Below are 13,501 nucleotides of genomic sequence, written 5' to 3' on the forward strand. Positions count from 1 at the left end.
TTGTGTCTGATCAATTTTGTCGGAAAGATGCAAAATTTGCATTTTGGTTGATTGACACGTTCACTAAGGGTTCCCTGATATGCTGAATTTGATGGTGTAACTTTCATCAATGATACGGTTTCTGGATCAAACTGATTATATGGTTTATGTTAGGAAATATGTAAGAGGAGGTGCTATTGCAGCGCAATGCCTACCTTCTTGCGCATTGCTCCACTTGGATCTATATGTACTGTAGGAAATATATACTACGCAAACAATATTTTGAATATCAGCCACCCTGTATAGAAAGTTTTTGAGATATTTGATGAGCTGATGCAATATTACTCAAAGATTGAGCTCGCATTTAATCCCAAAAATCGAAATTTGTTTTACTTAGTTAGAAAGTCACAACGACAACCTAGCTTCGTCTCTTGACATAAATGTCGATTTATTTGAAATATTTATTTTGAAAGAGATATTTCATTCATAAGAGAGGCACAAATTTGTCGAAAGAGATTTTCATGTCGACACAGAATCAATCGAACTCGAACGCTGTTCTGTCGACAATATATAAATCAAACGCACGAATTATCTGTTCTATCCATATAATATATGAAACTGGTTCCCAAGCCGCGGCGAAAACAAATTGTACGCCGTCGAAAATATTTCAGCGATCCACCACTATAAAAGCTTCGACGCGTCGCCATTATGGTCGGAAGCGGCGGGAAATTCTGGCGTCGAATTACTTTTTGTGATTGTGTTTTGAACTAAGAGGCAAGTATAGAAAAAAATTGCGATTTTTTGGTATATGCACAAATTTCGGAATCCCCTCAAAATATTTTAAATTACTCGTCTACTACAGAATTTTGATTACCTTTCACTCGTTTGCGTGCTCTTTTCCACATTTTTTTTTAAGTTTTCAAAGTCATTTCAGAAGCTTGACTTTCGCTTCTCACGGATGATCTCATGGTGACAGCTGCACCTTTAGACTTCAAAATGAAAAATTGACAGTACATGAACCTTCTTGATGGGCCACTGACAAGCAGGGATTTATTGTTTAAAAGGGTAAAGATGCTAGTGTTGAAGACTGACGTATCTTACTTTATCACATCGTCTGTGAACCAAATAAGTGCAATCAACACTCGAGGTTTCTTCACTTTAACTTGTGGCGGGAATTTCTTTTGTAGGTTTTGGAAAGGATCGATAAAGTGGTTGTCATCTCTGGTGGTGTCAGGAGATTAGCTAGCCAGCCAGTCTCGTGAATGTTGCTATTGGGTTTCCTCAAAAATCAGAAATTCTATGTTTCCTCATAACCACATATCAAGTTTGGTATCTTGCCAGGAGATCAAAAGATCCTGTCCTGATTGACGCAATCAATCCCATCATTATCTTCTGGAAGATATTCTACGTTGTTACTAGGAATTGGAGCTTTGGCAACAAAACTTATGTCGTTACCAGCGACAAGTGTTGCAGCTCAAAGGGGTTTTAGTGGTACAGGACTAATATTGCTAAGCGTTCAATGTTGGCTCCACATCGCGCAAACAAGTTTATTTTTATACATGGCAACTACAAGCTTCCCAAAGCTTTAATGGAAGTGTTTGAGTTTTATTTCTAGTTAAGTGCCTTGAATTCTTAATTACAACTCAATAAAGCAAAAATAAGATAAGTGCTGCTATAAAAAATCTAAATAGTGAAGAACCTTATCAATTAAGGTTGTAGGTTGGATTACAAACTGTATCAGATAGTTTTCATTGATGTGCCACTGAATCAAAAACAATGGTAAAGTGGACTTTAACATAGTTTTTCTGAGTATTGGAGATAAGAGTTAGAGACCCCACGGAATTTCCCCGTGGGTAAAGAGTATTCAAAGTAGTGAAATGCAGGTTACAAGACCAGGAAATGAGGACCTGGAAGAAGATAGTCAACAAATTTTGAGGTTTCATAAAGCAGCCAGGGAGATATGGTGCAAGGAAATTTATTTTGATTCTCTATTTTGCTGGATTAATTAAATTCTCAGACAGCTGAAGGTCTCATTGTCGACCATTCGCATTGAAAGAATTCTTTCTATTGGTCATGCTAATGAAACTGAAAACGAATGGTGTATCCTAAGAACTCTAGTTTAGAAGGAGGAAGGAATTCCGATAAATACAAATTTAGTTTTTAAAAATTAACTGAAAAAACGCTCAAAACAGAATAATCGATTAGGGACACCGACCCCTTTTCGATGGCCCAAAAATTTCTGGTACGCTGATTGGTCTCCGCAGCCACGAATTAATGCGCTCACCAAATCAAAATCTGGCGCGACTTCGGGGGCTATCTGAAACGAACAAGACTTGTATACCCCTTGAAAATTTGCAAGTGAATACCATCGACTTACCTCCGGCTACCAGTTGTGCCTACACTATTTACGATAGATTTATCCAGCCTAAGCTTCGTTTCAATATATCAGGACTCGCTGCGCTGTGTGATCCAGATGAAATTCCTCATATTTTGAGTTATTTACTTTTTTGAAACAAAGAAGAACAAAATTTGGATAGAAATTGAGAGGAGGCATTCTGTCATGAATTGTCTCAGAATACAAAACAAGCCTAAATTAAGAAACATAGAGACTGTTCAGCACAGATGGGCTTTAACGCCTTGAGTCTGTTAAACCGTGATGTGGTTGTAGGAGACTATGTAGAAAACATTGAGATAATTTAGACATGATGGAAGATTTGTCAAGTCAGAAAGAGTTAAGAAATGGTGTTAGAAGGATTGAAAAATAATAAACCTACATGTACTGGCAGTAACGTAAAGGAGATTTAGAAATACACTGGTTTTGGATTGGAATCTTATCTTTAACTGGAAGTTAAAGATAATATACTGCAAACAATAAATATGGCTTGATAAAGGGAGGTATTTCGTAACATAACTGATATTCAGCGTTATAGGATTAAAGCTGGAGTTTTCTGTAACTGGTAATTATCCAGAACATTGTTCACAAACACAAATCCAGTCTGTCAAAAGTAGGCCTAGGTTGGCTGAGGAAAATCTTGACAGGTTAGGCAGACTAGTTGACTTTAAAATGGTAGGCATAATGTTGACAAGTTTCTGTTCTTGTTTGTGTACCCTCCCCTCCATTTAAAGGCGAGAATCCAGCAGTGTAGAGTAGGCTTAAAAAGAGTCAGACATCAATCCTTAGGTAGGTTTGATGTTTTTTCTCTTCGAAAGTAGCGCCAATTTCAAGATTTTTATAAAAACAGAGAAACTAAAAACATGACGATCTGAAATGAAATAACCAATCAATGACAATACACGTGACAATTTCTTAATTTAAAACTACGCAAGGCGATAGAATAGGAAGGTGGGTTCCGAAATTACTATATGTCCCAGTTTCGAAATCCCGGGTACGGCCGGGTGATGTAAATAAAGCTGCAAAATTCTTATCAGTCAAACCTTGGGCTTATTGAAATGTACCTTTTGCGCCAAACAGAGCAGAATGAAACTAAAACAGAAAGCCTTTGTAACGGCATTGCCCATGGAGAAAGTACCGAAGAGCTTAAGAAATTTGTTAAATTTGATTTGCCCATCTTAATAGGCTAATCACAATGGTACTGTTAAATCCTAAAAAAAGGAAAAAAAGTAAGACATAGCCACGTAAAAGTGTGTCTAAAACCTTTCGTCTAAAAGGCGTAATTAAAAAAAAAAGAGAAAAAAAAAACAGTAACAGGATGTCGTAGAACTAAAATTACGATACTAGAAGCTGTGGGAAACACATTGATCAAACATACCTCGTAATCATGGGTGCTTCAAAAAGCTAAGGAAGACATGCTGGTAGTTTCTCAGGGGAATTTTCAATGGTAGTTTAGTCACTCATTTGAACAACTGCATACAAAACAATAAGCTGTACAGAAGCATGGTTTGATCTCACAGTCCAGAGCTATGTGAAAGAAAGGATCAAGTTACTAAGTCACGTTTTACAAACAATAAGTTGGGAAGCACTGTGCTTTTTGCCAACCTAGCCAAGGCTGACCAAAAAAAAAAAACAACAGGAATTCTTCAGATCCAAAGAGGTTATAAGAAAAAATTTAGGGAACAGAAACTTCATGGAAGGCAGAAATGAGTGAAGCTCAGAACAGATTAGAGTGGAGGAGGACCATGCACACATGTGCTGATCTACGGCGGTTAGGCATATTTTTTTTCTCATTAAAATTTGAACAAAATAAATTCAACTTAAACATAATTAACTTAAAGGTAAACACACATTTTTTTTTTCTTTTTTAATGTAGACAATGATTAAGTTAAGACCGACAATACTCAAAGCTGTGTCAGAGGGATTTTCCTGTTACGGGTTTTCGCATTAATTTCAGAACCATAAATAAAATACGTGTTCCAATATTGGTTGTGCAAGGTTTTGGCTGAGAAATTCGTGTTTCATTTGATTCTTCTGGGTATGTTTCTTAAGAAACTTTATATACAATATAAGTAAACTAAAACCTTGTGGGAAATAAAGGTGCTATACATCGGTCACATCAAAAAGATTTCTATGAATTGTACATAACAATTATTTTTGCTTATTTCCTTTATTTTTCAGGGGTAACTTCGTTGCTGCCCTCACAAAATGTATTTCATTTGAAAATTTATCAGAAAATTCCTGAAATATGCACAAATAGAAAACGGTTCATGTGAGTTGGGGTAACGCAACCCCAACATCAACCCACACAAGATGTTAGCCGCCTTTTCTAAACTAATAAGCATATTCCAAGAAACTACTGAATTTTGTAATTCTTATTTTTATAAAACCCTTATTTTTGATAGACCTATATTTCTAATATTGGACCTTTTTCAAGAAGGCATGTCTTGTGTGTTCATGGCTAAGATTGATTGAGTTCTTGATATGTTTCCGCGATGGCAGGACTTAAATCAGAAAAAATAAGGATACACCTTTAGCCTTAGCACGGTAGCCTGTTGAAGATTGACGCATATATGAAGCCCTAAGTGCTTAAACTTTGCTGCCTGTATTCGTGATCTCAAGAAAAAAGTATAAAGAATAATTTTATTCTCTTGAAAAAAATTTCGTCCAATTCATACCGAAAAACTACAATAAGTGATGAAATTACACCAAACTAGAATATTTACAAACTTTTTTTTTTATTCACAGACAGAAAATTCTCCAGAGATTGAGAACCAAATTACTAACCTATACTCAACACGCTAAGCCTGCTGGCGCTTGAACTCTAATTTGACGTCTAGTTTACGGGACTACTTTTTATGACAATTGTTTACATGAGTGTGAGATCTTTTTGGTCTGATCAATCGCTACGAAATATGCCGGATTTAGTTTGATGATTTTATGGCTTTAAACATCAATAGTATGCTGCTTGAGGAAATGTAGTGGCCAGAAACAATTTGAACACACCGTAAATTTTTATACAGATGGGTATCTAATAGCCATAAATCATTGGCATACACTTACAACAGCATTATATCACTGACTTCAAGGTATCATTATCGCACAAGGGAGGGGATAGTGGCTGAAGGATCCTTAAAGAAGTATTCGACGAACCTTTACCTATATCAGAAAAAAACATGCAAATAAGGATGCAGGGAATTTCAAGAAACTTCGCCATTTTTACAGTCTGAAAATAGATTTTATGCATATGCACGGGTTTGGGACTGCCTTTTCAACTCATTTCAAATACCCTTAAAACAACATGCGATTCGTTTACTGTTAAGGCACTGACATGAAAACGCCTCTTAGTTAGAATAATACAAGATAACATGACGAGATCTTCTTCTTTGGACTAGTAGTTAGATTAACCATAGTTTATCGATGGTAGTTTTACAGTTAAAGTTCAAAGCTGCACCAGTAAACCTCTCATAACTTTATTAGCGACCGCAAGGGATAGGCGATATTTGCCCTCCCCTCCATGGAAGACCCTTTTAGAATTCACAAAACATGCGGAATTTGCAATATTCTGGATCCAGAAGAATTTGCAAAATTTCTCACGTTTCTAACGAAAAAACATTTTGCAGGGTCCGTTCCCTTGACAAATCGTTTCAGGATGCACGTCCTTAATTAAGTATTGTTGATGATCTCGCAGAGGTTGCTGTCATAATGTAAGCACATACTAAAATTAGATTCATGATATCACACATAAAAAAAAGTCAAATAAAACAGTACAACAAAACTAAAAGTCCGATATCACGCAACGTAATGGAAAAGATTGATGTTAGATTCATCCCTCCTAATATATTTATTTTCAATAAGCCATTCAAGTTGTTCTTTGATAAGCTTCCTTGTTGGTATAAACTGCGATTTCAAAATTTCAATAAGCTCTGCTTGTAGTTGACTATTCGAAATTGACTTCCTCATCTTCAAAATCTTGATAATTGCCTCCTACAAAATGAAGACATCATTTACACAGAGAGATATCAAACAAGTACAGAGCGATTATACGGCGAAGTTGAGATAAAAAAAAAATTATTCATTTAGAAATTGTACCAGATCTGATATAGATGGATATAACCGATAAGCACAAGACCTCTCCATACACTGTGATGCTGAGAATTTTTTTTTTTTTTTTTAGAGAAACCTTATCTGTCAGGAAATTTAAAAATTAAGATCTAAAAAGGAAAATTGTAGTGAAAAATTCACATTATAATTCAGATTCAGGAAAAAGAAAGCTTTATCCTTCGTAATTTTTGATGAATTCTACCCTTCAACTTTCCAAACATAAAAAACTGCACAGTTGAAAGAAGGGAGCGATAAAACTTAAGAGGGGATTGGCCCGGAATGAAACTTTTGCCTTTATTAACTGCATTTAAAAACCTTAATTCGTGGCTTGCAGAGCCCAAGGAGAAAAATTGTCGAAAATAATATTTTACTAGTGAGTAGCAATTGATTGTCTGTGTAAGTTCTTCTTTTTTTAGTGGAGCATCGTATTAAAAGGGAAGTTCCCGAAAGAGCTATTTTTAAATCAAAGCTCGAACTCCACAAAATTGGTGACGGCAAATTTAACTATGGCAAGTTAAGGTACCAATGTGAAAAAACTAATTATTTGAAAAAAAGATAGAAGTAAAGAATCAAATGTATTTACAAATCATACAAATTCCACAACCCTTGCAGTCAGTTCGTTGGCCACCTCTTTTCGATTCTGGTCATATAATGCATGTGCATTCATTATTTGCCTTTTTCTTACTAATCGATTTATCAACTCGAGAAAAATCTTCACTTGAAAAGGGAAGATAAAATTCCGAGAAGATAAAATTTAATTAATCAAACGCAGCGTTACCATATTTTCTATATCCAAGCTGTTATATATTGATTTTCAACTCCTTGGCCCCTTGACTTAAGAAGTTAATCCCGTCCTTTTTTCGATTCTGATTGTATACTATTTTTAATACTACGAATCAAATTGATAAATTGGATTAAAAGAACGGAATTACCATTAGTACCGTTACAAAAAAAAACCTCAATTTTGCATAAAAAGCCCGACTTTTAATCCCGTATGTCCAGGACTTTATAGGGATTCCTGAATATAACTTGGTTGTCGTGTTCTGAAACAAAAAGTCTTTGAGCATCAAAATTTTCATAAAAAAAAATCAGAAATTCACTTTGCAAATCAGTAAATTAGCAAAGAGTGGAGGGGGCGGGGATAACTTTCAATTTTTTGTGACAATTCCTATTTATGCTGGAAGAAAATCTTTGGCGGATAGGAAAATCCAGCAGGGGACTCAGATATGTAACCTGGATGCTGAGTTGCAGGTTGTTCGAGGAGATTCCACCCATGGTTCTTGAAAACATCCTCTTTAAACTCCTAATTTAATCCGAAAGACAGAACATTCCTTAGAAAATTACGCAATTTTTTAAATCTAAAATTTGGCTTCCATGAAACTTCCTTAACGATCCCGCAAAACTTCATATTTCAATGTAATCATGGGGTGAGATCACAAAAAGGCACGTACACACACGTACATAAAAAGTGCGGACAAAGTCCTAGGATTTGAAGATTAAATTGTGCCTTTTGGCACAATCGTGCCCTTTTTAGTAACTTCCTGGTTCGAACGATTTGCTTCAATTTATTTTTTATAATTAGGTTATTCTTTCTATCTTAACGCATTCCCCTGACCTGGGGCATATGAGGAGGTTTTCATGACATTGACACCACCACCTTCCCTCCAAAACTTTTCTTATATTGTCTATACAATTCGCTACGCAGTGCCCCATATATTCCTGTATATACGAGACCATATCAGTCATGACTGTCTTCATTTATGGAATAAGTTTTTACAATATTAATGAATCCTTTTGGCTGTGAGTCCCAACCAAAAATGAGTTGAACTACACAAAATCCTCCCCATTGTCACGACTTATCCCATCTATATTTACGCCAAAGCATACCTTAACTTATGTTTCCCAATGTCCCATTAAGTTTTACTTTTAAATTAACAATCATTTGGTCCAGTTCTCAAAACTTAGAGCAACAAAAAATGGTCTTTCTAGGTTATGATTATCTTAAAATGGTCATGTTATTTTAAAAACAGAATTTGCAAATGATATATTAATGTTGCTCCCAAGGACAGGGTTAGTTGGCATTCATCAACTCATGGTAAAATTCAGCTTAAAAGACGTTGTTCTATCAAGAACCAAATTTATAAAGGTCCAACGATTTCTTATTGGTTCTGAGATTTATCAAAGCGAATATAGATAACTTTATCACTTGTTTGCCAATTTTACCCCTATCCTATTGACGGCCGAATTTTGAAAGGAGTTTTTCTCCAATCTTTCTGATTTCTGCACTTCCTTTTGAAAAATGTCTTTGAAATAATTTATTCTTTAAATAGGCTAATATGACCGCTCACTCAGTACATGAGAAAGTGGGTAAATTTATTATCTATTTTTTAACAAGAATGAAGAAAAAAAGAAAGCCATTAATGAAAAAAAGTGTTTTTTTAAGGAGTAAAGAACAAGACCCAAATTTAAAAGTACAGAGGTAAATGTGCAATGCAAATCCTAAACTCAGACATTGTTATAAAGTGTGTGCATTACTGAAAACACAATAATATATAAAATTGACCTTCAAACCTTCAAGCTTGAATGTTTGATCCTAGGCCAGTATATTTATGCATGGGAAAATCTTCGGATGTTTGGCATCTGCATCATCATTATCTACCTCCACTTAGATATTTCTCGTCGCTAAATATTCTAGCAAATAAATCCAAATGAGTATTTTACTCTTTTTTTTAGCACAATTTTGGGTTCATACCCTTTCAAGATGGATAGTTCCGTCTTACACTATGCATAATTCTGACGTTTTTTTCCCATAAACAGAACACATTCCTGGTTGATCGATTACACCCGACACCCAAGGGAATCCAAGAGGCTTCCTATTGGCCAAAATTTCAATCCAACACTGATTCTGAAATTTAATATCGGTTTGACAGTCTCCAAGTTTACATACTCCTTATCAAATTATCCTTCTGTGAGTGTCGTTGGCGCAGCCTCTAATTAGAGTTAAGGAAAGAGCTCTTTCAATCTGGTTTCTAAATGAACATATTGCGAATAGTCTAAACAGTCTCATGATATGTTTTTCTCCACCCCTGACGTGGTCGTCAGCTTTCTGTGTTCTTTCAAAATCATTGATCCATGTGGTACCATCCGGCAGAGGTATGAAAATGAGTTGTTTTTTTTTATGCATGTGTTAGCCTATTCCTTTTGCTAACCTTCACGTAAAGTCTTTCTCTTTCTCTGTATATCTTTTGGTTCTATGTCCCCTTTGTTTCTTACTTTATAAATATATAGAAGTTAACATATTAGCCAAATTGTTTTCTCAAAATCGTCCAAAATTGTGTTAGCCAGTTTGATAAAATCAAGAGGTCCCTACATTTCAACAACGATTCTAATCCACCTCCAACAAAACACCTGTGTCCTAATAAATCTTATAAAAATCGACCAGCTATCAAAGTCACAAAAAAAAACTTCTGAAAATAACTCGAGAATATAGTCAGTGTGAAGATGAACGAATTGTTTCACTAAAGCTAGAGTTCGACTAAAACAAAACAATCCAAACATGGATCAAGAAGTTTGATTTGCAACTTCAAGGTTAATGCATGCATGGGTACTGCTGAAAGATCTAGCTTTGGAATATATTCTGATTTTGCTGTAAAGCTTTGCGAGTATATCCCAAAATATCAGAAATGCAAGCTGTATTACACTAACTGGTCTTTTCTATTGGCCGTCACTCAAATGTTGAAAGATGAGGGTGTTCGTACACTGCCAACTGTGCACATTAACACACCGAAAGGATTTGCTTTGAAAAACAACAAGCCCCTGACTCAGTCTGGTCAAGAGTCACACGACTGGCGGGTGAAAACAGTTCAACTACATAGCAATAAAATGGTTTGACAGCAAGCGAGTCCAACTGTGCACATTAACACACCGAAAGGATTTGCTTTGAAAAACAACAAGCCCCTGACTCAGTCTGGTCAAGAGTCACACGACTGGCGGGTGAAAACAGTTCAACTACATAGCAATAAAATGGTTTGACAGCAAGCGAGTCCATGTTCTGTCATCCTATCCCTGATACTCCTCTAATTGAAAGTTGCAAACAGTGGCAAAAACCTCAAAACTACAAACTAATTTTTCAAGGTCCTTTGTGATGAAAATATGCAATAAATATATGGATAGAAATGACTCATTCAATATACTTCAGAAGTTAAACAGGACTGACATTAAGATAAAGAAGTGGTATATGAGGAACTTATTCCACGATGTGATTCATAGCATTGGGAAAGACCACTATGTCAGTGAGTGCAAGCAGGCCAAGACACTATTGGTGCTCAGTTTGCTCCACTTCAAGTTTAGCTTGTTTAGTGGACTAACAATTCCTGCCTGAATCGCTAAATATAGTAGGGACACTTCTAAGAAAACAAGAATTCCATCAGCTTCTAAGAATCGAAGGCAAGATTTTACGCCTGCTTTTCGTGTTTCATCTGACGACTGAAGTCACTAAGATTCCTGACAAGTAAAGATGATTCCCCGCTGGTGGTGGATCAACACAAATACATCGATAAAATACAAAAAATACAATACAGGCCTACTTTTATTACTCAAGAAAAATTTCTTTACAGGTTGGGATACTAAATTTTTTTAACATTGCTGCCGGATGATTCCACGTGGCTCCACAGTGCTTAGTGCTTATGGTTCCACAGTATCTTATTTGAATTATGAAATGTGCTCTGAAGCAATGTATGAATTCTATCAAGCCTATTTCGTAGACATGAAAGTATTAAATCAAAGACTAATTCAAATAATTAATCCTGAAAGACAAGTTAAACCTTTAGCAACTTTGATATGTTCGCTTGCGATTATCAGGCATTAAGGTGAGACTTATTGGGACAGAGGGAGGGGGAGAGTTCTAGTTAAAAACCAACGCAGCAAATAGGTTTATTATATATGAAAAGCATATAAGAAACTATGGAGAGGTTCTTGCAAATCTTGATATTTTGCGACAGGCTGAAGACTACTAATCCCCTCTGCTTACATGCCTGTTTTTTCTCTTTTATTTCCTTCGAGAAACAAAATTTCAAACGTATGTTTTCAATGAACACGCAATATTTCATAGAATTCAGAGAAAACTTCAGAGGTTATATCCTCCTCTCGGTTTTGGGTAATGTTCGTGCATTTTAAGTTTGAATCCCGCTCTTTTCTTCATAAAAAAACGTAGTTCCCCACCTGTTATTTACACCATTATATACCCATCAACTCAAAGAATTATGGGCTGCTTCACAGTGTCCAAATAAACTGTATACAGAAAATTACTTTAATCATTGGTTGATAACTAGTTAATGATTTATCAGAAGACATCAACTAAAGACTAGGGCCAGAAACATAACTAGAGAAAATGAATTGAAATAGAGCTAATAGGAGTCTTGGACAAAATTACTATTTGTTCAACCCTTATAAAATAAGAGACATTGACATAATTTTGATGGTTCGTCGAAGTTACTATTCAATAGGCAGATGCGGTTCAAAAGTATTAAAGCTATATCTCTTTGCATAATAATTCTAAAAGTTCTGTCAATACATTTTTATTTGCATTTTGTGTTGATACGAACACCTACGGACGGAGGCTTCAAGAAATGGGACACGAGAAACAAATCGGAGCCCGAGTCTCAAAGAATTGGGTTTTGAAAAAAATGTGTCCCCATCGCCTAGTTTTGGCTCTCAACGACCATGCCTATGGACATAATGAACCTGTAGATATCTATACAGTTAAACCTACTGTATAGTAGGCAGTTAAACCAACATAACTTTTTATCGACGTGGTCCCAATTCTTCTTTGCTTCCATACTCTTCTCATGGGAAGCAGTACATTCTTGACAGACCCTTAGTTTTCCCCCATTGCTGAATACTCAAAGAAATCATGGTTTAAAAGAACAAAATAGTAGAGCCTAGGTAATAGTAGAGAAATTATTATAGGCTATAATTGTCGTTTATTTTAATGGGGTGTCAGTCAAAATTTGCCGCTTTCTCTTGAATTTTTAGTCACTCAAGAGTACATTGGCTGAGATCAATTGGCGATTTAAGTATAATGGTGACTCAGCTGAGACCCAGAGGAGAAAAGCGTTTAGAGATGTATCAGAGGACTTCAACCAAGCCCTGTCCCCTTTAATTCATATTTACTGTCAGGGTGGGCTTTTGAAAGAGCAAGTGCCACATTCGACAAAAAAATTCTCATCCTTGAAATTTTTTCACCACCCAAAATAGTTACGAATTCAGTTTTATTAGGGAAAATTTGATCGTCCGTAAAACTTGATACCTCGTATCATTTCCGCACACACAAGAGTGCTAAGTTTACGTCTTTGTCCCCAGAAACGGAAGAAGCAGAAACTCAGATTTTCCAGTGTATCATTTTTGTCAAAGTTTATGAACTTTACTAGGAACATTTTCTACTTCGACTGATTAATTTCTCTGCATTTTTTTTAAATTTTCTCTTTAAAAAAAAAAAAAAAGTTTATCAGAATTTTTTGGATGTCACAAGTATTGTCCGCCTGGGCAATTATAACCGATGATAGACTCCCACAAACTCACCTAAAACCTAGTTTAGAACCCTGTGTTTTAAATTATTTGGGATGCAACATATGCTTTTTCACACTAGCGTTGTATTTCATCAATGTTTTGGCATAATTTAGCGTGCATGTAGTTTCACCACTTGCATCGAAATCTTATCCGAACCCTTACGAAAATAGAAAAAAATTGAAAAAAAAATTAAAATCTCATAAGAAAATTCAAGTTTCAGAAGACGCATTTTCTTTGGAAGCTATCCTGTTTTCTAAAGCCAAACAAATGTACTCAAGTTCTTTTGAAGATTAGTTTTTCTTGTCGATTTAATCCATATTTCCATTATTAGAGGAGTTCACAGATCCAGCTTGGTATGGGTAGCTCTGCATTGTAACCGCACCCGCTGCATGCCTAGTGATAGACCTGTTCGAACTCTGGACTTACTACTTTAATGAAATATCTATTGAAAAGCACTGA

General features: G+C 35.6%; 1 protein-coding gene across 1 annotated transcript in view; it reads right to left on the minus strand.

Annotated features, from left to right (window-relative positions):
* Positions 1 to 5,017: 5,017 nt before the first annotated feature.
* The window catches only part of Cul5 (cullin 5), a 145,423-nt gene continuing 136,939 nt past the window's right edge, over positions 5,018 to 13,501 (minus strand). Inside the window, exon 13 of the mRNA XM_089096188.1 lies at positions 5,018 to 6,358. Coding sequence (XP_088952314.1) covers positions 6,164 to 6,358 — 195 coding nt within the window. The 3' untranslated portion in view covers positions 5,018 to 6,163. The remainder of the gene's footprint in view (positions 6,359 to 13,501) is intronic.

The sequence above is a fragment of the Artemia sp. Qi Xiang Cuo genome, chromosome 1 (assembly GCF_049724085.1).
Source record: "Artemia sp. Qi Xiang Cuo chromosome 1, ASM4972408v1, whole genome shotgun sequence".
NCBI classification, from domain to species: Eukaryota; Metazoa; Arthropoda; class Branchiopoda; order Anostraca; family Artemiidae; genus Artemia; species Artemia sp. Qi Xiang Cuo.